This window comes from Pipistrellus kuhlii, unplaced genomic scaffold (assembly GCF_014108245.1).
Source record: "Pipistrellus kuhlii isolate mPipKuh1 unplaced genomic scaffold, mPipKuh1.p scaffold_m20_p_6, whole genome shotgun sequence".
In the NCBI taxonomy this organism is placed as follows: Eukaryota; Metazoa; Chordata; class Mammalia; order Chiroptera; family Vespertilionidae; genus Pipistrellus; species Pipistrellus kuhlii.
Genome location: NW_023425562.1, coordinates 21,587,647 through 21,610,193, shown reverse-complemented (window position 1 = coordinate 21,610,193; position 22,547 = coordinate 21,587,647). Strand labels below are relative to the sequence as shown.

The 22,547-nt window shown below is 45.2% G+C and overlaps 2 protein-coding genes and 1 long non-coding RNA gene across 7 annotated transcripts in view; 1 reads left to right on the top strand and 2 right to left on the bottom strand.

The window, feature by feature from the left end:
- The window catches only part of STK4 (serine/threonine kinase 4), an 82,512-nt gene extending 76,473 nt beyond the window's left edge, over positions 1-6,039 (bottom strand). For both annotated transcript variants that reach the window (XM_036419002.2, XM_036419000.2), the window contains exon 1: positions 5,890-6,039. In XM_036419002.2, coding sequence (XP_036274895.1) covers positions 5,890-5,924 — 35 coding nt within the window. In that variant the 5' untranslated portion in view covers positions 5,925-6,039. The remainder of the gene's footprint in view (positions 1-5,889) is intronic.
- Positions 6,040-10,997: 4,958 nt separating this feature from the next.
- The window catches only part of TOMM34 (translocase of outer mitochondrial membrane 34), a 17,645-nt gene continuing 6,095 nt past the window's right edge, over positions 10,998-22,547 (top strand). The window contains exons 1-4 of one of the 4 annotated variants that reach the window (XM_045574309.1): positions 10,998-11,271; positions 16,379-16,478; positions 17,528-17,680; positions 21,482-21,642. In XM_045574309.1, coding sequence (XP_045430265.1) covers positions 11,145-11,271; positions 16,379-16,478; positions 17,528-17,680; positions 21,482-21,642 — 541 coding nt within the window. In that variant the 5' untranslated portion in view covers positions 10,998-11,144. The remainder of the gene's footprint in view (positions 11,272-16,378; positions 16,479-17,527; positions 17,681-21,481; positions 21,643-22,547) is intronic. The other 3 variants (XM_036419010.2, XM_036419009.2, XM_045574310.1) reach the window with 3 other exon arrangements.
- On the bottom strand, positions 14,172-15,236 carry LOC123651493. Its single transcript, XR_006740253.1, has 2 exons — positions 14,982-15,236; positions 14,172-14,766 (listed from the first exon to the last, which is right to left on the bottom strand). It is a non-coding gene; the product is annotated as an uncharacterized LOC123651493 (long non-coding RNA).

The following is a 22,547-nucleotide window of genomic DNA, read 5'->3' as shown; positions in this document are numbered from 1 at the left end:
TGGTAGAGCGTCGGCTTGGGGACTGAAGGGCCCCAGGTTCGATTCCGGTCAAGGGCATGTACCTTGGTTGCAGGCACATCCCCAGTGGGGGGTGTGCAAGAGGCAGCTGATCGATGACTCTCTCTCATTGATGTTTCTAACTCTCTATCTCCCTTCCCCTCTGTACAAAAATCAATAAAATATATTTTAAAAAAAAAGAAAAGAGGTTTAATGTAAAGTTAACTTTGAATTGAAACAGTCGTAAGACTGGAGACGAAGGAATACATAGAAGATCCTTGCCCACCATTAACAAGTTGTTCATTTTTTTTGAAACACAGAGATTTTACAGGTATCCCAGGAACAGGAAGTAGAAAGTATATGCTTTGACATGTTCAAAGTGAAATATACCTAAGCAGCTGAGTTTCAAACAGCATCACAAAGACTCTCCCACAGTAGTCATGTACCTCTAACTAGTCCCAAAATCAAAGATAAATGGTGGCTTACAATTTCCAGATAATTCAGGTTTTTCTGTTTATGCCAAACAACCATAATACACATGGGAACATGGGAGGATATAAATTAATATTTATTTATTTATTTATTTATTTATTTATTTATTTATTTATTTATTTTTACAGAGAGGAAGGGAGAGAGATAGAGAGCTAGAAACGTCGATGAGAGAAAACATCGACCAGCTGCCTCTTGCATACTCCCTACCAGGGATGTGCCCGCAACCAAGGTACATGCCCTTGACAGGAATCAAACCTGGGACCTTTCAGTCCGCAGACCGACGCTCTACCACTGAGCCAAACCGGTTTCGGCTAAATTAATATTATTTTAAACTCTGGAAAGTATTAACAGGCTTAAAGAAGGAGCTTGCTAAGAAATATTTGTGTGCCTGTGTATATCTTCTGCACAATGACTTCCTGAAACTACAAAAGACAATAAAGAAAAGTGAGCTCAGGAAATGGTGAAATATAGAAGTAGTCACACTGGTGATTTCTTTGTAAAGAAAAGGTTTAAACTAGCTGAACAATACCAATTTTTACATTCACACACACACTCAAAAAAAGACTTGAATTTTAAAAATAAACACACACACAGGTAACTTCCTAGAGAAAATAGCGAAACCAGAACAACAAAACTATAGACATATCAAGTGTATCTACGAACAAACACTGATCTAAAAAGAATAAGCTAATAGAATTTTCAAAATATCAAAGACTAGAGAAATGGAGTTTTACTCCAAGTCAATAATTATCATGACTTGAAAATGAACATAACAAAATGACCACAGTGACCTTTGAAAAACAAAAGGTCCTAAAAATTAAATTCCAATGACATCATTAAAAACTCCCAGCTTCCAAACATAGGGCTGAAGTGAAACTCCTCTTAAACTTCAGAAGAAAAATTTCTTTTTTTTTAAAGTTTTTTATTGATGTGAGAAACATCGATCGGCCTCCTGTATGCACCCCAACTGGAGATGGAACCCGTGCCCTGACTGGGGATCGAACCCGAAGTCCTTCAGTGCAGGGGACAAGGCTCAAGCAACTGAGACACACTGGCCAGGACAGAAGTGAAATTCTGTGAACTCAGAAGTTAGGATGACATCTCATAAGTCCGGGGACGTTTTTTGTAACTATATAAACAATGGACAATACCTCATTCCTCAAGTATAATTAAATTTTTATAAACAACTTATATAAAGGAAGATCAAATGTGTTCCTTGGAAGTTGACTTTGTGGTTACAAAAAACTAAACTCACTATTTCAACTACAGGGAGACCACGGCTAACAAAGGAAACTGCTGTGGCCGAGGGAGAGACAGCTGCAAGCTCCTGATAATACTCTGACTCTTCAAACTTATGTGACCGCTCAGGTACTTTTTAAAAACAATCGAAGTGCTCTTTCCTTTGGTTTTTGTTCCGGCGTAAGGGCTCTTAATATCACTGGTGCCTGATAACCCAGACGTGGTCAATAAACATTTGCTAAATGGATTAACAAGTGCAATGATGGGCATCATAAACCTTTATCAGAAGTCTTTGTGAGTTTTCAAAATAAAATAGAATTTCACGCCCTGGCTAGTGCTGTGCAGTGGTTACAGCACTGGCCCGCACACTGAAGGGTTGCAGGTTTGATTCAGCCCTAACAAATCAACATGTCTCACATCACATCAGGCTCAGGCTCGGGATCGCGTGCTCTCGCGCTCTCTCTCTCCTTCCCCCTTTTTCAGTTCCCCCTCCCTTCCACTCTTTCTAAATATTCTCCAGCCCCTAACTGGTTTGGCTCAGTGGACAGAGCATTGGCCTTTGGACTCAAGGGTCCCAGGTTTGATTCCGGTCAAGGGCATGTACCTTGGTTGCAGGCACATCTCCAGTGGGGAGTGTGCAGGAGGCAGCCGATCGATATTTCTAACTCTCTATCCCTCTCCTTTCCTCTCTGTAAAAAAATCAATACAATATATTAAAAAAAAAAAAAAATATATATATATATATATATATATATATATGTATATGTATATCCTCCAGTGAGGATTTACAACAGCAAAACACCCATACAGAATTTCACCCCAAGAAGTATTACTGGATTATTAACAAATAGGATTTCTATAAAAAAAATCTTTTGATAAGTGACTTAATGACATTTTGTACCATGAATCTTCATTTATAACAGCCCAACTCGGATGATTCAGCTCTCTCAGCTGGGACTGGCCCAGGTCCTAGGTAGTTTCACGGCTTACTCAGATCCGAACAGGCGTGGCCAAAACAGCCTCCACGGACCAAATACCAGCAGATGCTCTTCTCCTAAGTCAGATGGCCACGTGCATGATCAGCATCCCAGAAATGCACTCTACACCTTCCGCCACACTATTATCTAATGGCAACTCACAATCTATCAACCTTCTACATAACCATCAACTTTAACCCATCACTCAGTCACACACAAATGTCAAACTCACGAGCACAAGAGAGCATTTCCTACTTGGGATTGCTTGGAACACATACAGTCTGAACCTCGGAAAAGACACCTGTACCTTTCCAACCCAAATAAGGGTGTTTTATGAAATAGTTACTTATAGGTTTGGCTAAATCTCAAACTTCTTTCTCCCAACTTAGAACTCTAGTAAGGTTCATTTTATTTATGTATACCCATGCTTCTTTCCACACAGTATTCAATGTGGATGGGTTACAACAAATATAAATAAGATAAATTGATGAAGTTGTTAATGATAATAAAAGTAATGTGCTCCCTGACCCCTCAAATTCATATGTTGAAGTACCTCCAAAGGTGATAGTATTTGGAGACAGGGCCTTAACGAGGTCATTAGTGTAAAATCAGGTCATCTGGGTAGGCCCTAATACAACATGACTAGTGTCCTTCAGAAAGCAGATGAGGACACAGATGGGTACAAAGGGAAGACGATATGAAGACATAGAAAGGAGACAGCTGTCTACAAACAAAGAAGACAAGCTTCAAAAGGTACAATCCTACCGATGCCTTAATCTCAGACTTCTAGCTTCCAAAACCACGAGAAAATGAATTTCTGTTGTCTAAGTCACCCAGTCTGTGAAACTGACACGGCAGCCCTACCCAAAGACTAGTACAAATGATGATCAAGTTAATCTGCTACAGAGTAGGCAGTTCACTAGTTAAGAGAACAAGAAGGCACAGTTCATTTGAAAATTCAGCCCTTCAATGCTCTTCTCTTGCACATTTAATAATTTTTTTTTTAATCCAAAAGGCGGAGGAATAAGTATCAAAAAACAAAAAGCCTTACTCTTTTGCCCAAGATTACACAGCATAAGGCAAAGGTAGAAACAAAACTCAGATGCCTAAACATCTTTCAATTAAACTGAAGCCTTGGAGAAGGCTTTGGAAAAAAACATAACCAGTGTGCATTTATGACTAAATCACTATGGTGCTGTTGCAGATCTTGCTGACATACATACGGTCCTGTGAAATAGGGGTACTTCCCAGAGAGGCAGCTACAAGCATGAACTTTGGGCCACACTGCCTGGATTAAAACTCCAGCTCTGCCACGTACTAACTGTGGGACCCCAAACAAATCACTAACATTTCTGTGACTCAGTTTTGGGTTTTGTTTTTTTTAAAAAATATATTTTATTGATTTATCACAGAGAAGAAGGGAGAGGGACAGAGAGCCAGAAACATCGATGAGAGAGAAACATCGGCCATCTGCCTCCTGCACACACCCTCCTGGGGATGTGCCTGTAACCAAGGTACATGCCCTTGACCAGAATAGAACCCGGGACCCTTGAGTCCACAGGCCAACGCTCTATCCACTGAGCCAAACCGGTTTCGGCATGTGCCTCAGTTTTATCACCTGTAAACTAGATACAGAAATAGCCACCACATGGAGTGGTTGTGGGGACCAAATGTGTCAATAATAAATTGAATATAAAATTACCATTTTTTACAGGTCAAAAACGGTCAAATATCAGCAATTCCATATGGTTCAACAGGAGACAAAGCGAGCACCAAAAACAGGGTCTGGCGTTCAGTAAGTGCTCTGTGAGTGCTAATAATCATTATTATCTCTGTCTCAGCACATCACAGCAGGGTGAATTCTGAGTCTATCCCAACCAGCTATTTGCCTCCTGCAGTGTTTGTGCACTTCAAAAACAAACCCTAAGTGTGCAGCCCCGGCTGCCAATCCCTTCCCTTCACCTCTCCATTGCCTCACACTCCCACGCACCGAGCACTTCCTACTTCAGTGCTCATTCTGCTGCAGGAAGTCAGAGGTCTCTGTGAAACAGTAGCGAACTATGCTGCTCCTCAGAGAAGCATGACTCCCTCAGTCTCTACTGTCTGCTCTTCTCCAGATGTGGCAGGGTGACGGGCATAAGACCCTGGTGCCCGCAGAGCAAATCAATGATACCACTGCAACCAACCCAGGAGTTCAGACGTTCTAGGCTCAGCCACCTTCCTGATCTTGACTTTAAACAGTTCCAGGTGGCTGTAGGATCTGGAGCTGATACTCACAAAACAATAGAGGCCTGAGAAGGGCTCAGTGACCCAGACCTAAGAGCAAAGAAGGGAGCTCACATGACTGTGTCTCAAATCTTCTAGGCCTCAAGGTGCCCATCTTGAAAACATTCTATTTCCTCATCTGCCTCCCAACATTGGGTTTTGAAGGGCTGTGGAGCATATGAGGCGTATAAAAAGCGCTGCTCCAGGGACTCCTGGAGGTACTGGTGGTATCTAGCTTTCTAGCATGTGAGGATATCAGGAATGAAAGATTGCCATCATCAGGACAGAGTAAGGACACAACCAAGAGCATCTTTCCTACATGCTATCCTCCTGGAAGCCTTCCCTGGTTTCCCTTCACAGTACACCTTCAGCCTTAGGAGCAAAGCTTTCCCCTCATCAGGTCCTCCCTCCCGCACTGCCCCTCTCCGGTGGGACTTCCTCCCTGACGGGAGTCCACCCAGCCCTCCTCTCTGCTGGTCCGGATCCACCCAGAGACGGACCCCCTCACAAGATCTCATCTTACTTCAGCATTCCCCATCTCTCAGAGAGTCCCTTCCGGGACAGCCTTCCCCCCAGAACACCTCCTCCACTCGCCTGAGCAGGTGCTCTCCCTAACTTGTCTCCAGGTTCCGCAGCAGTTGCTCCCTTTAGCATTGCCCTAGAATGTCTCCCACAGCCAGGGCTCTCCCTAACCGGCCCCACGTTGATCCCTTCCTCGCGTGCTGCCCTCTGTACCCCAATCCGCCAGAAGTCCCCCCATTTAGCAGGTGTCCCATCAGCCGGGTCGCCACGCCCCGCAGGTCCCTGTTCCCCCCACCCCGGTGGGGGGGCGGGGAGAGGAACCTCGCACTCGGTGTCTCTCCTCCGTCTGCTCCCATTCCCTCCCCCGTCCCCTTCCTCCCAGCCAGTGGCCCCTCACCGGCGCGGCGGGTTCCTCAGCTGCACCGTCTCCATGGCGCTGCCAGCAGCCGCCCAGACTCACTCACTGCTCCATCCTCCCCCAGGACCTCCCAGAGCACGCCCCGCAGACCCTCCCACACTTCCGCTTTCCGCCCACACCGGAAGCGGCGAGAGGCGCGGGGAGCTGGGCGGGGCCGTGAGGCGCCGGCGTCACGTGGTGCGCAGGGGGCGTGGCCCCGGAACTGTCGAAGGCTCTTCATCTGAGCGCTGTAAGCCCGGCTGGGGACTAAAAGATGTTGGCTCGGGACTCAGAGATGCTTTCTCGTTGCGACGCTATTTGCCCATGGCAGAGAGGGTCCCCAGGCCCGGAACCCCTCTCTGCCTCAACCCCGACCCCTCGTTTCTCAGACGGAGAAGCCGAGACTCCCTGCGAAGCGCCGGCTTGATAAGAACTGCGGATTCTTAATAAGTCAAGCTTCCTGGGCAGCGCTGCTCCAGGGACTCCTGGAGGTATGGGTGGTTTTCTAGCTTTCTGACCCGGTTGCATTCTTCCAAATGGAGGCTGGACCCTGTGTACCCTGTCATCGCATGCCACAGAGCCTCAGCCTGCAAATTGCCCAAGCTCCCCCCAACCCCCTGTCAACTGCCTCACCTTTGGGTCACTTGGCAGACATAAAAATAGCTAATGCTGCCGGGACCGGTTTGGCTCGATGGATAGAGCGTCGGCTTGGGGACTGAGAGGACCCTGGTTCGATTCCGGACAGGGGCATGTACCTTGGTTGCGGGCATATCCCCAGTAGGGGGTGTGCAAGAGGCAACTGATCGATGACTCTCATCGATGTTTCTAGCTCTCTATCTCTCTCCCTTCCTCTCTGTTCAAAATCAATAAAATATATTTAAAAAAAAATAGCTAATGCTTATTAAGCTCTTGCTAGGTCCTCGCTTTCGAATGTTATCTCCTTTAATCATTTTATCAAGCCTGTAACGTTAGCCTCAGTTTTGTGTACTTAACCCAGTGCTTACTACCTTCTCGGTGCTTTACTAATATTAACTCATTTAATACTCCGACCAACTCTACAAGGTGAGTACGCTAGTATGACTCTCTCCCAAGGCACAGAGATGAAGAGCGCAGAGCTAATAATGTAGGGTTAGGAATTTCAAGTCTGACTCTAGAGTAGGGGTGTCGAACTCAATCAGAGAAGGGGCCAAAATCTAAAATCCAGCCTAAATCGCGGGCCGAATGGCTTACTGAACAGTCATAAACTGTCATTGTGATGGAAACGCAGCGGAGTGCAGTAATGACAGCGCGATGCGGGCCACATTGCAAGGCCTGGCGGGACGGATTTGGCCCTCGGGCCTTGTGTTTGACACATGTGCTCTAGAGCCTGCACCACCAAACTGACAACCACTGAGATGGACCTGCTAATTGAACATGTGAGTCAGAAAGCTTCCTTTCCTCTCTGAGCTCCAGTTTAAACTGTTGCCATTGGTGCGTCTTCAGTTGCCATCACAGTCAGTGAGTGTTAGGAAAAAGGCAGATGCCACCCAATTTACCCGGGGGGGGGGGGGGGGGGGGGGCGAGGGTAGTGACAGGAGCACCAGAGCAACATTTCATTGTTGTTAATTGTCCTCTTTTTCCCCTATGCCATCTCTGAAACGTAACACCTGAGCAAACAACTTTGAGGGCTACCCAGATATGGCACTCCATATTCTAAAAATGAGATAATGGAGCCATTGCCCTGACATAGGAGGAAAACCTTCTATAAGGTACTAGATTGTCACTTGGTCCTTAAAACAATACTATGAAGTAATCATTATTATCCCCAGTTTATAGGTTAGGAAGCTAGTGAGAGCAAAAAAAAATCAATAAATAACAAATAAATACATAAATAAAAATGCCTCCCAGGAGTTAAACACACACACAACACACACACACACACACACACACAATGGCAACCACAACTCAGAATTATGTCCTTAACCCAATACTACCAAAAGAAGAAAAAGAGCAAAAAGGCTATCTCAAAGTCCTGTATCTCTCTTTTCAAGAAAAAAACAAAAACTGCCCCATGAGCACCCAGCAGACATCCTCTTACCTCATTGGTCAGGTCAGATCACATTCTCAATCGCTGGCAAAAGAGAATGAGATTGTTGTTGTTGGTAATGTCAACTCTGTGCCTGTTAAGAAGGGCTCCTGGTGGCCAATTGGGCTCAAATTTACAAAGAGCCTAGCAGCTGGTGCTAAACAGGGATCTCTCATGCCAAGCTTCAGGGAAAGCATGACCTGCCTACTGCGTTGTGTTCTTACTATCTGAGCTGGCCCTTATATAGGAATTCCTGGATTGAAATTCTACCAATAGGAGCTGCACAGCTCAATACTTATTTGGTATCTTTTTTAAAATATATATATTTTATTGCCAAAACCGGTTTGGCTCAGTGGATAGAGCGTCCGCCTGCGGACTGAAAGGTCCCAGGTTCGATTCTGGTCAAGAGCATGTACATTGGTTGTGGGCACATCTCTGGTGGGGGGTGTGCAAGAGGCAGGTTCTCATCAATATTTGTAACTATCTCTCTCTCTTCCTCTCTGTAAAAAAATCAATAAAATCAATAATATACATATACATACATATGTATATGTATATGTATGTATATATATTATTGATTTTTCACAGAGAGGGAGAGGGATAGATAGCCAGAAACATCAATGAGAGAGAATCATCGACCAGCTGCCTCCTGCACAACCCCCACCGGAGACATGCCCACAACCAATGTACATGCCCCTGACTGGAATCAAATCTGGGACCCTTCAGTCTGCACACCAACGCTCTATCCACTGAGCCAAACCAGTTTCGGCCTTATTTGTATCTTTATTGAATAATCAGAGTGGCTCCATTCTGACCAATTAGGATAGTGCTATTCAGACCAATCATACAGTGAAGATTTGGAGTCCTTATCTGCATAGAAATGGGCCAATCAGTGGCTGAGGGTGGCCACTCTTCTTTATATAAATCCAGCTTCCACACTGAGGCTGGCTTTTGGTTTCCAGTAAGTGCTGCATTTACTTGGCCAGAGCCATAACACCAGAGCTGCCTCATGCCCAGCCCACCTCACCATTGAGATGTTTCACAGTTTAGCAGTTTTCATTGAAGATATCCTGCGTGCCCCCCTCCCACCTTTACCACCCCTCAAATTGGGGGACTTATGTTGGGTTAAATTGGCAGTGATGATCTTTGGTTAACAGTTGAAAGACATCTTGAATCATTTCCTGGGCCAGGAGAATCTCTGGCAAATTTCGATGCCAGAAGTGAAAATGGATATATTGAGTAGATAGCCAGCTGTGTGTGTCTCATCTGGTTTCCCCACCACATTAAGTGTTCATTCTTTCCTTTTTTATGGGCCTCAGCTGGGTCGAGGATTCAGCTGCAACAGTCACCTACCCCTCAGTTCACAGAATTTAAATAATTATAACTAGATTCCTCAGAGCAGAGACCAGATTGTGCCAGGTTCTACTAGGTCTTGGAGAGCAAAGATCAAGACTTATCATACTTCCTACCTTTAAAGAATTCAAAGTCTTTGGGGAAAAAAACTGTAAGCGGGCAATCAGAGTACTACCCTGTTTCCCCAAAAATAAGACAGTGTCTTATATTAATTTTTGTTCCCAAAGATGCGCTAGGTCTTATTTTCAGGGGATGTCTTATTTTTCCATGAAGAAGAATACGGTACACATTTATTGTTAAATGAAAATAAAGGAATTTTATTACCTGTATACGGTACGGTAGTATGGTAGTTGTCAACACAAACCAGACAAACTGTGAATCCTACAGTATCAAGAATTTACTCATTTATTCAATGACAATCATGTCATCATCTTCTGGAACATCATAGCAATCCAATTCCTGAATTTCCTGGTGAATTTCTTGTGACTCCATTTCTTTCAAAATCAGTGGACCAAATCTCTCATATTTAGCCTAGGGGGGGCCTTATTTTTTGGGGGATGCCTTATATTTCACTCAGAAGGAAACCTGTAAGTAGGTCTTATTTTCAGAGGATGTCTTATTTTCAGAGAAACAGGGTAAGTGCTAAATTAGGGATAAACCTCAGGAGGAATAGGAGCAGAGGAGGGACATAATGGAAGAGGGGAGGAGTATTCAGGAAAGGGCTTCAGATGAGATATTTGAGTTGATTATAGGTTGGATAAAGCAAAAGAAAAAGTGTTGGGAGGTGGGGGGAGAATCCAGGAGAGGAGAGCATACCCAAAGGTTAGGGAGTAAGAGAAACAGCTGTATGCAGGTAGCAACAAGCAGTTAAACATTTTAAGTGGGACATTAAGTCAGAAGAGGCTGAAGATAAGCTGTTTCTCTCAGCGGAAGATCTTTATCAACTTCTCAGTGCATTCATTTATTAAGTCAGTGTCCCTAAAGCTCCAGGTGACAGTTCGTTTCCAGCCTCAGGGCCTTAACACTCTCTCTTTCTCTCTCTCTCTCTCTCTCTCTCTCTCTCTCTCTCTCTATATATATATATATATATAATTTTTTACAGAGAGGAAGGGAGAGAGATAGAAACATGGATGAGCGAGAAAAACATCCATCTGCTGTCTCCTGCACAGCCCCCACTGGGAATGTGCCTGCAACCAAGGTACATGTCCTTGACAAGAATCAAACCTGGGACCCTTGAGTCTGCAGGCCAACACTCTGTCCACTGAGCCAAACCGGTTAGTAGGGCCTTGAGTTTTGCTATCCCTCTGCCTGCCCTAATATTCTCTGGTCTCAGCTCCATTACTAGTCCCTCCGAGATGCCTTCCCCACCCCCTTATGGAAAATAGTTTCCACCTGGCCCGTTGCTAGTGCAGGAGTGTTTTCCTTACAGTACTAATAATAACACAGTGTTTTCCTCTGTATGTGCTCCTGGGTTAATTGCCTGCCAGGTCCCACGTGCATGCAAGCGCTTGTGAGCAGAGACCGGGCCTCTAGCACGGTTGCACGCGTGGCATCCTAGCAGCTCCAGGAGCCCCCCTACCGCTCAGGGCGGATCGCGCTTCCGCGACGTTAGCCCCGCCCTGCGCACGCGCCTGCGCAGAGGGCGGCGCCACGGGCCCCGGGTTCGCGCAGGCCCCGCCTCCGCCCGCTCGGCCCCGCCCCCTCCCGGCAGGTTACCCGGCGACCAAGCGCTCGCTGCCGGTGTTTCTCTCCCCCCCCCTTCCTCTGCCCCCCACGCCGTTCCGCAAGACTCGGCGGCGGGAGCCGAGGCGGCCGCCATTTGCCGCCGGACCCCAGGATGGCCCCCAAACTCTCGGACTCTGTGGAGCGGCTGCGCGCCGCCGGCAACCAGAGCTTCCGCAACGGCCAGTTCTCCGAGGCCGCCGCGCTCTACAGCCGCGCGCTGCGGGTGATGCAGGAGCAAGGTACCCGCCGCCCCGTTCTCTCCCCGGGGCCGCTTCCCTCCCCCGGCGCCCCGGCCCCGGCTGCGCCCCCAGAGCCCGCCCGCCCGCGCCGCCCCTGCCTTCCCGCGGCCCCTGTTCCCCGAGGCCGGCCGCCCGCCAGCCCTCCCGCCCGGCCCCGCGTGCGCATCCTGCGAGGAACTTCCCTGGCCCTTCCTTCCCCCTGGGGGGGGGGGGGGGAGTCACATGGTTTTATTACTGCTTCTTTCCCACTGAGTGACAGGTCAGAAACATTTTCCTGTGAATAGATTCTTTTATCACTTGTTGGTTATAGTAAAAAAAAAAAAAAAAAAAAAAAAATTACATTTGCCATCTTAGTCGTTTCTAAGTAGACTGTGAAGTGTGTAATATTATTCACATTGTTGTGCAACAGATCGCCAGAACTTTCTCATCTTGCCGCACCGAAACTCAACACCCTCTGAACGCGAATTCCCCTTCCGTCAGCTCTCCGTGTACCTTTCCTCTGCCTGTATCTATGATTTTAACGTCTTTAGATATTGGAAAAAAGGACATTATAATCCATGTTGTAGCATGTGGCAGATTTCCTTTTATTAAGGCCGCATAATATTCCATGGCAAGGCTATGCCACATTTTTGTTTGTTTGTTTGCTTGTTTGTTTGTTTGAATCTCCGAGGACCTGCTTTGAATTCTTTTGGATGAATACCCAGAAGTGGGATTGCTGGATCATATATAGTAGTTTTGTTTTCCATAGTCGCCGCACCGTTTTACATTCCCATCAACAGTGCATAATGGTTCCAACTCCTCAGCATCCTCACCAGCACTTCTTTTCTGTTCTTTTGATAGTTGGCCACCCTGATAGGTATGAGTTGCCTGCTTTTTAAATGTCCTATTGGCTCCCAACCTGTTGTTCAGGCCTCATTCCGACCCCTGCAGATACATAGCTCAACTCACTTTCTCCTTAACCATTTATTCTTCAAGTAAATTATTACTTGTTGAGCAACTGTATGTACTGAGTGTCTAACAAGGCAGCGAAGGCCCTTTCTCTCAAGGATCATACATTCTTTTATATATATATATATATATATTTTTTTTTTTTTAATTGATTTCAGAGAAGGAGAGGGAGAGATAGAAACATCAACGAGAATCATTGATCGCCTGTCTCCTGCACCCTCCCCCCCACTGGGGCTGGAGCCTGCTACCCAGGCATGTGCCCTTGACTGGAATCGAACCCCGGACCTTTCAGTCCGCTGCTGCTCTATCCAATGAGTCAAACCGCCTAGGGCCGATTATATTCCATTGCAATGCTATACCACTTTGTTTGTTTGTTTGTTTGTTTGTTTGTTTGTTTTTAATCTCCAAGGTCCTGCTTTGAATTCTTTTGGATGATCATTCTTGTTTTGGAGGGATGGGTGGATCTCATGCTAGTAAATAAGACTCATCCCATAACTATTAGGGGTACGTAGAAGACAAATACGGTGGTGTGGTAGAGTTGAGTAGGGAGCTCCATTAGAATGTGGGGGTCAAGGACAGCTTTGAAGAGGTGACATTTGAATAATGAGAAGAAGCCAGGTGCACAGTTTTGGTGCTGAGCTTTTCAGGTGGAGGGAACTGCAATTACAGGCATATCCTCTTACTGTATTTCACAGATGTTGCGATTTTTTACAAGTGGAAGACAGGATCCTCCACCAGCAAAAAGATTACTACTCGCTTTGCTGTGGTGGGCTGGAGCTGACCCACACATTCTCTGAGGTGTGCCTGGACAAGGCACCGAGGCGAAGAAGCATGGTGTGTGTTCCAGGAGCCAAAGCCTACTGAGCTAGTGGAGGGAGAAGTGGGATGAGGTCAGTTATACAGGCAGAACCTTATTGTGTAGACATTTTACACAACAGGTCATGGTAAGGAGGTTTTATTCAGAGAGTTTTTAGCAGAGGACTAACATATTCTTACGCGTTCTCCCAGACTTAGCTCAAGTCAGCAGCCCTTTGCCCAAAACCTCTTCTCCCAAGTGTCTTAGCAAGGAGCCCTCATTGGGATCCCTTTTCTGTAGTGCCCATTTCCCTTTGCCTCTTCTCTTCCTCATTTTTTTGGCTAGCATTTGTTGGGTGATTTACTGTGTGCTAGACAGTATCCCTTTATGTCCTTATACTAACCTATGATAAGACACTTTATACTCTTCTCAGCACTGCCTACGGAGGTTAACAGCCACTCCCCCAGACCCTCTGTGAAACCTAAGATCGTCAAAAAGAGGATCAAGAAGTTAATCCAACACCAGTCAGACCAATTATGTCAAAATTAAGTGAAACTAGCAGAAACTCAGGTATTAATGGACAACAGTGTGCAGAAGGTTCAAGGCTGGATCTTGATGCCCAGCCTTGGTTATGGGAGCAACAAGAAATCAAATAGCTGAAACCGGTTTGGCTCAGTGGATAGTGTCGGCCTGCGGACTGAAAGTGCCCAGGTTCGATTCTGGTCAAGGGCATGTACCTTGGTTGTGAGCACATTCCCAGTAGGGAGTGTTCAGGAGACAGCTGATCGATGTTTCTCTCTCATCTTCCTTCCTCAAGGTAAAAAAATCAATAAAATAATTTTAAAAAAGAAAAAAAATCATGTGGAAAAGCAGCCCAGCTTCCAACATCGATGCCAGACTGCGCAGCAAAGAAAATGAATAGACAGATGTGTACACATTGTATTTGTGTTAATTAAACCATAAAATTCTGCCATCTGGCAATAAAAAATAAAAAGACTCTTTATAGATGAGTAAAGAGGAGTTAAATTGGCCTGCTCCAGGATTATACAATGAAGACATGTCATAGGCAGGATTTTAATCTGGGCCTGATTCCCAAGTCCAAGTTTTTCATCATTTTGCTAGACTTCTCCCCAAGTCCTTTGCAAATTGTAGTCTTTTTGAACTTCTGCAGTTTCAAACCACTCTTGCACCCTTCTTTTGTTCTAGAACACTCCTTTTTAGGCCCACCTGCTCCTCTCAGCCTCACTTGAGGTTGCTGAATAATCTGAGATATTGATACTTCCTCCATCTTTTTCCATCCTACCCTAGCTTGCCTGGAATAGTATGTGTTTTTGTGTGGCTTCATTCTGGGTCCCTAGAAGAGCTGTCATGGTATCTAGATTTATGATAGTAGGGGACCAGAGTTTGGTTCTTACTCATTTCTAGATAATCTCTGGGCAAATTCCTTGATTTCTCTAATTTTTCTGTTTGAAAAGAAAACCAGGGATTAACCCAGCACACTGAACCCTTCTAGCAAGTGTGTGAAGTGATACCTTCATGTGGTAGGTGAGCACCTATCAGAGGGAGTCAGTGACTTGTGCAATGTCTCAGGCTGGATTGCAGGTTCCAGTGCCCTTCCCACCACACCACTGCTGCTGCTGAGCACCGTGTTCTGGGGACTTGAGATGGATTACAGGTCTTGAGTGCTTGTACTTGCTCCTTAAGGGGAAGGATATATTTTACTTCTCTGTACATTGCTTCTCACTCAGGGCCTGGCAAAATAAGGAAAAAAAGTTATGTTATTGTTTGTTACTGTTGGTATTGAGTGAAAGATATGCATCAATATGGTAACATACGTAGAGAAAAAAGCAAGTTGCAGAAGGATAGACAATAGAGTGCTGCTTAGGAAAAGCTTTGAAAGATATATCTTAACCTGTGATTACATATATAATAAAGATGGACAAACATGGATGAGAATGTTATATACCAACTTCAGGATTGTGCTGACATCTGGGGTTCTGGGGACAACAAGGGAAAGGATGGGGATGAGTGGAGCGATAGCCATATAAAAAATTTTTTAAAGGTTGGAAACAAATATAATATATGCTAGGCCTAGTGATGGATACTGGGTATTTGTTACACTGTTTTCTGCATGTTTTACAATTTAAAAAAAAAATTATTTAAAAAAATATATATATTTTATTGATTTTTTTACAGAGAGGAAGGGAGAAGGATAGAGAGTTAGAAACATTGATGAGAAACATCAATCAGCTGCCTCCTGCACACCCCCCAGTGGGAATGTACCCGCAACCAAGGTACATTCAAATCCAGGAATCGAACCCAGGACCCTTCAGTCTGCAGGCTGATGCTCTAGCCACTGAGCCAAACCGGTTTCGGCATGGTACAATTTTTAAAAGAGAACTTGTTTTCAATTATTTTGGGTATATACCGTGTTTCCCCGAAAATAAGACATCCTCTGAAAATAAGACCTAGCTCATGGAAAGATAAGACATCCCATGAAAATAAGACCTAGCGCTACTTTGGGAGAAAAAATTAATATAAGACACTGTCTTAGTTTTGGGGAAACAGGGTAGCAGGGAGTGGAATTACTGGGTCAACACATAATAGTTTCTTTTTCATTTATTTTTTCACTACGGCCCATGCTAGTTAGTGGGTATGCAGTGGTTGAAAAAATATTTTTAAAACTGAATATTATTGTGGCCACAATAAAGGACACGAGCTTTTGATATTCCTAAAGGTGAGGACTGCCCTTAGAGAAATGTCTGATAAATCTCCGCCCCATTGGGGAGCTTGAGTCCTTCCCCAATTAAGTTTTCCCTAGCAAAGTCCTGTCTGATTTGAGCAGGTAGAATTAGTCTCTGTCTTCTATCAATATCTTTTCCTTTTGTTTTTCTTTGTATGATTTACATGTTTTCTTTTTGGGGTGGAGTGGGGGTGGGGGAACCATGGCTTTATTTATAAAATTCTTTGGGGTGGCATTAGTCAACATGAACATACAGGTTTCAGGTGTGGATTTCTGTGTTGCAAGATCTGTATCTTTACATATTGTTGTTTTTGTAATAAAATTAACACACAACACACTATAGATTTCTTTGAGACAGAAGCTAGCTACAATATTTCCTGTTCATTTTTTGCCTGGTACCAAGTTTAGTGCTGGCATGACTGAATAAGATGCTTGGTGTTCTTGCTGCCAAGTGCTAATGGTGAACTTGCCAGCCTATCAAACCAGCCAGCCTGATCTGGTTACAGTATCTCTGCTCCTTTTTACCAAAGCCCAGAGAGCTCTTAGTGAAATGCACTCTGTGCCCCAAGGCATCCATTTCCCAAATTTTTAATCTCATGTTTCTGTTTCCACCTGGGCAGGTTCTGTGGACTATAAAGAAGAAAGTGTTCTCTACTCCAACCGGGCGGCATGCCACTTGAAGGATGGGAACTGCAGAGATTGCATCAAAGATTGCACTTCGTAAGCAGTCAAGAAACTTTGGGGTGTCTGAGGGCCTCAGAAGAGGAAGCTGGGTTTATCTGGCCTGTTTCTTCTTTGACTGATCCCACCAGTTACATCTGTGACAGACACTAGGAAGTGTGCCTGTTCCCAGGTCACGGAGCATACTTGATCTCTCTGGCCCCTGTCTTGTATCTTTGGGGGCTTGGCTCCGTTGCTCTTAGGATGGGTACTTACAGGTGGCCTTTGTGAGATTTGGGACCTGGAGTTGAGGTAGAGTTGTAGACTAGTTAGTGGCTTGCCCAGGTTTTTTGGGTTGTTTTTTTGTTTGTTTGTTTGTTTGTTTGTTTTTGGTGGATATATGTGAGAGAGGAAGGTAGAGACAGGGAAAGGAGCAAGGAGAAAGGAGGAAATGGTATTCATCAATGACTAGGTATAGAGGACATTAAACAAATTTTCATACTTCTTTCTTCTTTAGGCAAGTCTGGTGTTGCCTCTTTCACCATCACTAAACTAGGATGCATAGCTTAATGTGTTCTTAGATCTGATATCCTGTGACATTGCCTTAGATCCATGCCTTGGTGATAGATGAGAGAGGTGAGTGTGCTCATGGAGCCTGTGCTAAGTTGATTAGTGCCAGGTTAGAACTGGGCTGCAGAGAAGTGAGGTGGTAAGTGATTTGCCTGGGATCACAAGGTTAATGGCAGAGGTAGAATTCAAACACCACTCCAAAGTCTCTATGGCATTCCCATTAGGCCACCATTCTTTGGAAACATAGAAGCATAAAAGGTACAAGGTACTTGTTCTTGATTTTGGGGGTATTGCAACTATGAAAACTGATGCATGTGCATACAACTTTCACTGTATTAGTGGCACTCTGCTCTCTTTCCTTTCTCTACTTCAGTCTAAGTTGAAAAGTCCCTCTTGCAAGGTTTGACCTTTTTAGTAGTGTCTCTGTGCCAGAAATGACCCCTATATTACAGAATACTGTAGCTGAGCCTGCCTGGACGGGCTGTTGGGAGAGCCCTGGTGACTTAGCCGCCAGATGACCTTTCTGCCTCCTGCTCTAGAGCACTGGCCTTGGCTCCCTTCAGCATGAAGCCCTTGCTGCGGCGAGCATCGGCCTATGAGGCCCTGGAGAAGTATCCTCTGGCCTACGTGGACTACAAGACTGTGCTGCAAATTGATGACAGTGTGATGTCAGCCTTGGAAGGTGTCAACAGGTGAGCCCGGGTCACGTGGGCATTCCCTCTGGAACTTCCTGGTCTCTGTCATTAGCTTGAAACTGTCTCATCTTGTGGCAGGATCCCTTTGGGATAGGCTTAGGAATTCCTAATGACCTTATTGGCAAGTGTGGAAGGAGAATTTGCTATCATATTTGGTAGGTGTTAAGGGTTCAGGATTAATGAATTGGATTTTGTTTGTTTTTGCCGAGGTGCTTAAATTCATTCACGTAGTAGTAATTTGTTGAGCTCTGTTGAAGGTGTTGTGCCAGGTTCCGTAGGAAAAAGAGATATAGGCACCACTTGTTTCAGGGAGCTAACTAGAGTGTGGAAGGTAAGATCCAAATACATGCAGCTCAGACACAAGGCTACAGGGATATTACTTGTGGATGTGGCTCGTATATTGTACTATGGCCCCTTCACAAGGCCCCTCAGCCATTGACATTTTGTGGATGTACTCATTGGTGTGATTGACCATGTTGCCCTTCTTTGAATGGGCCGCTAGAAAGCCAAAGACCATACTCATAGAAAACCTTGTTAGGACTTCATGGTATATATTTGTGTGTCATTTCTGGCTTTACTTGTTTTCTGTCTACCTCTCCTTGTTTCTATCATTCAACAAATTCTGCCAGACTTTGCACAGGGCCTGGTCTGATACCCAAGACATACCTCTTCCTGCTCTGATAGAGCTTCTAGTCTCATGGAGAAAACCTATCATTTATAGGCCAGCACACTATAAGGGATGAGGTAGCACTGTGGGAACCCCTTTCAGGTCCCACATGGTTCAGAGTTCAGGTTCTGGAGAAGGCCACACACAAATGAAAGAGACTAGAAAAGTATTATTTGGGAATATTGGGGGCCAAGGGGGAGCCCACTTCTAGAGGGAGGACTACACCCCGCTCTGGCTTTGCTATCCATTTTATTAAGGTTATGGGATACACCCATATCCTTTAGGCAGGAAATCACAATAATAGTCAATCAGCAATAATTTATATAAGACTAACAGGTGGAGGCTGCTTTAGCTAACAATGTTTCAACTAAGTGGTTAGAGCAATTAAGTTTGTTGACCAGCCTTCTGGGTTTCCTGTCCACATCTTTCTATTAATGAGATAGTGATCTGTTTCCGGCACAGCACAGGTGCAGTAGGAGCAGAAATGAGGCACGTAGTCAGTGAGGGGGAAGCCTGAGTGGAGGTGAGCTGAGGCAGAGATGAGTAGAGCTCTAGGGCCAAAGGCCAGCAAGGAGAAAGGGCAGCCTGTGCAAGAGTGAGGGTGATGTCCTACAGAACCCGTGAGCAGTCCGTTTCCCATAGTGCTGCATGGATGGATGATGAGGCCAGACCGCAAAGAGCTTGGTGTTCAGGAGCTTGGACTTAACCCAAGCACAGTGAGGCATCATGAAAGGGCCTTAAGCAGGGAGCAAAATGAGCAGATTTGAGAGAAACTCACTGGTTGTCATGTGGAAGGATTACATGGAAGAACAGACTGGGAAGGCGGCATGCACTAATGCAGAAGAGATGATCAAAACAGTGGATAGAGCTGAAATCAGTTTGGCTCAGTGGATAGAGCATCTGCCTCAATACTGAAGGGCCCCGGGTTCGATTCCAGTCAAAGGCATGTACTTGGTTGTGGGCACATCCCCAGTAGGGGGTGTGCAAGAGGCAGTTGATCGATGATTCTCTCATCGATGTTTCTCTTCCTATCTGTAAAAAAATCAATAAAATATATTTAAGAAAAAAAGAAACAGTGGATAGAGAGCAGTGGGACCATTTAGAGGACATTTAGGGAGTATTTCACCAAGTTTTGGTGGTTGGGGTGGGGAGAAGGGAAAAATAGAGAAACTAGGGGTTTAACAAGTTGAGTTGGAGATGATTTTGGGACATGAAACTAGAGAGGTAAGGAAGGCAGTGGGTGTTTACATAGATTTGGAGCAAAGGAGAACAATACCAGCCAGACATGCAGATTGGAGGGTTATCAGTGTAGAGGTGAATTGAGGTTGTGGGGGAAAAGAACACAGCAAGTATGTAGGAAGAAGAGGTTGGAACTTTGAGAAATTCTAGCATTTCAGACACTTATAGATTAGTAGCTGGAGCAGTAGGAGGAAACTTGAAGTATTTAGTGTCACAAGGGAAGGAGTATTTCCAGAAGGACGAAGCTGTCACTCGTGTCAGGTGTTTCAGTGAACTTAAGTAGACGAAGGGTTGAGGAATGAAGTCACTGGTGAGTCTGGTAGAAGTGTTTCAAAGGAATCAGTTGGCAGAGGAGTGTAGCTGTAATGGCAGAGGGTTGTCCAGGGGGGGTTGTATTCAGTGAGGAAAGAGTTAAATGCTGGTAGTCACCAGTGAGAAACATGAAGATACAGGAGAGTGAGATGCTGGCTGAGTGTGGCAGGGAGAAATGGGGTCCAGAGCTTAGATGGAGGGATTGGCTTTATCAGCTCTTCTGTTGTGACAAGAGAGACATAGGAAGGATTGGGTACCTGGGCAGGTATGTTTGTTTTGGAGAGGGGTGGTTGGAGAGCACAGTGGAAGAGATGAGAGGGTTAAAATAGCTGGGATGACCATAAAAATAGTTTTGGGGGCTTAGTCAGAGACCATGAATTAGTAGTGATATCATTGTGTTGTTTTCATTCTAGTATTACAAGAATATGGTTATAAAGTAGAAAAGGCATACAGTTGGCTTTATTCACTCATTGAACACATACTTACTGAGTCTTGATGGGTGCCAGGTAATGATGTGCTAGGTGCTATAGTACAGTTGACAAATTGGACATGGCCACTGAGCAGTGTTTTGAGAATGTTAACTGGCCTAGAAGGTGGGTATGGGGACTGGGAAGTGGAAGAGATTGTTCCAGGAAGAGGACAGCCGTGTGGAGAGGCTTAAACATAAAGATCAAGAGAGAATGTGGCGCCCTCGCTGGTTTGGCTATGGATAGAGCCTTGGCCTGCGGATGGAGGGTCCCAAGTTCAATTCCCGTGAAGGGCACATGCCCAGGTCGATCCCCAGTAGGGGGCATACAGGAGACAGCCAGTCAATGATTCTCGTTGATGTTTCCCTCTCACTTCCTCTCTGAACTCAATAAAAAATGTTTTTGGTGTTTTTTTTTAAAGAGGGAATGTGGCCCTAACCGGTTTGGCTTGGTGGATGGAGCATCAATTTCGGTAGGGGCATGAGCCAGTGGGGGGAGTGCAGGAGGCGGCTGGTCGATGTTTCTCTCTCATCGATGTTTCTAACTCTCTATCCCTCTCCCTTCCTCTCTAAAAAAATCAATAAAATATATATTTTTTTTAAAAAGAGGGAATGTGGCAACTGATAAAGATGGAGAGATGGGAGGGAACTAGATATCAGGCCCTAGGGAAATGGGAAAGACAGAAGGATTTTAAAATTTGAGAATGACATGAGATTTTCATTTTTTTAAACATCTCTGAGCATAAATCCAAAATCAGGTGCTTGCATGACTTTATAATAGATCTGTTAAAAAATATAAAACATGCTCCTTCCCTGGGGAATGTGTGGTGCTTTGGGGTTAAGGTAGTGTGTAAGTACTTTTAATAGGCAACAAACAGGTCATCACTGTGGTCTGACCAAACGAGGGCCAGGCAGGGTGAGAACGTCACGGGGGCTAAACTGAAATGTCTTTGTGGGTGGCACTCATGTTCCTCTCCTGCTGCATGTGAGGAGGATATGAACAGTTACCGAGGGAAGATGATAACTGTGACTCTCATACACCTCCTTTGGGTTTAGGAGAGGGGGGACATGAGTGCTTCCTAGCCCAGCCTACACCTCCTGCCTTTGTTTCCAGAATGACCAGAGCCCTCATGGACTCACTGGGGCCGGAATGGCGCCTGAAACTGCCCTCTATCCCCTTGGTACCTGTTTCAGCTCAGAAGAGGTGGGATTCAGAATACCACAACGAGACACCGAAAGGCAAACCCAAAGAAACCACAACTGCCAAGAGCAGAGGTAAGCTGTGACTTCCTGCTCAGTTTTGCAGTTTCCCTGTAGCCACTTTCTTTAGAGTAATCCTATAAAAATTGGCCTTTTTTAAGCTGAGTTATAAAAACAATATTAAAACAGAAAAAGTCTTAATCTCAGAGGCTGTCCCAACTCTACAAGGAGGGTTGTGAGAAAGCCTCTCCCGCTGGAGGGATTAAGTGATATAAGGCATGTTAAGCTCCTAGCCTGGCACATGGGTATGCAGCATTTGTTCCCTTACTTCTTTCTGGCAGCATTTGGGAAGTATCGTGTTGGATGCTTTGGTTACAAGAACAGAAAATGTACCATGGTAAAAATAACAGATTTTACTGGCTCATGTAATTGGAAAATCCAGGGTTCAGGTTCAGGCAAGGTTCACCCAACAGCTCTCTACATTATCGGGTTCTGATTCCATTTCTCTGTACTTCTCTCAACTTTCTTCTTTGGTGTAGTCAGGTTTGTCTTCGGGTGGGCTTCCCTCTTCGCAATAAAATAGCTATGACAGTTCCTGGTCTCATCCATATACCATGCCTCATGACCCAGAGGGAGAGAAGAACATTCTTTCAGAGAGAGTTTCTTCCCCCGCAAATCTCTAACTCGCATTTTCTCCGTTTATTCCAGCCTGTTTGGTCACAGGCCATTCCCTGCACTACCCTGTTTCCCCGAAAATAAGACAGTGTCTTATATTTTTTCTCCCAAAGTTGTGCTAGGTCTTATTTTCAGGGGATGTCTTATCTTTCCGTGTGCTAGGTCTTGTTTTCGGAGGATGTCTTATTTTCGGGGAAACACGGTAGTTGCTGTGACTGAGGGCTGAGATTTTGTGGGGAGCTCAGCCCTAAGCCATCTGCCCCACCTGCACAGCGAGAGGCTCTGCCTCCCCAGGGACATGAGCA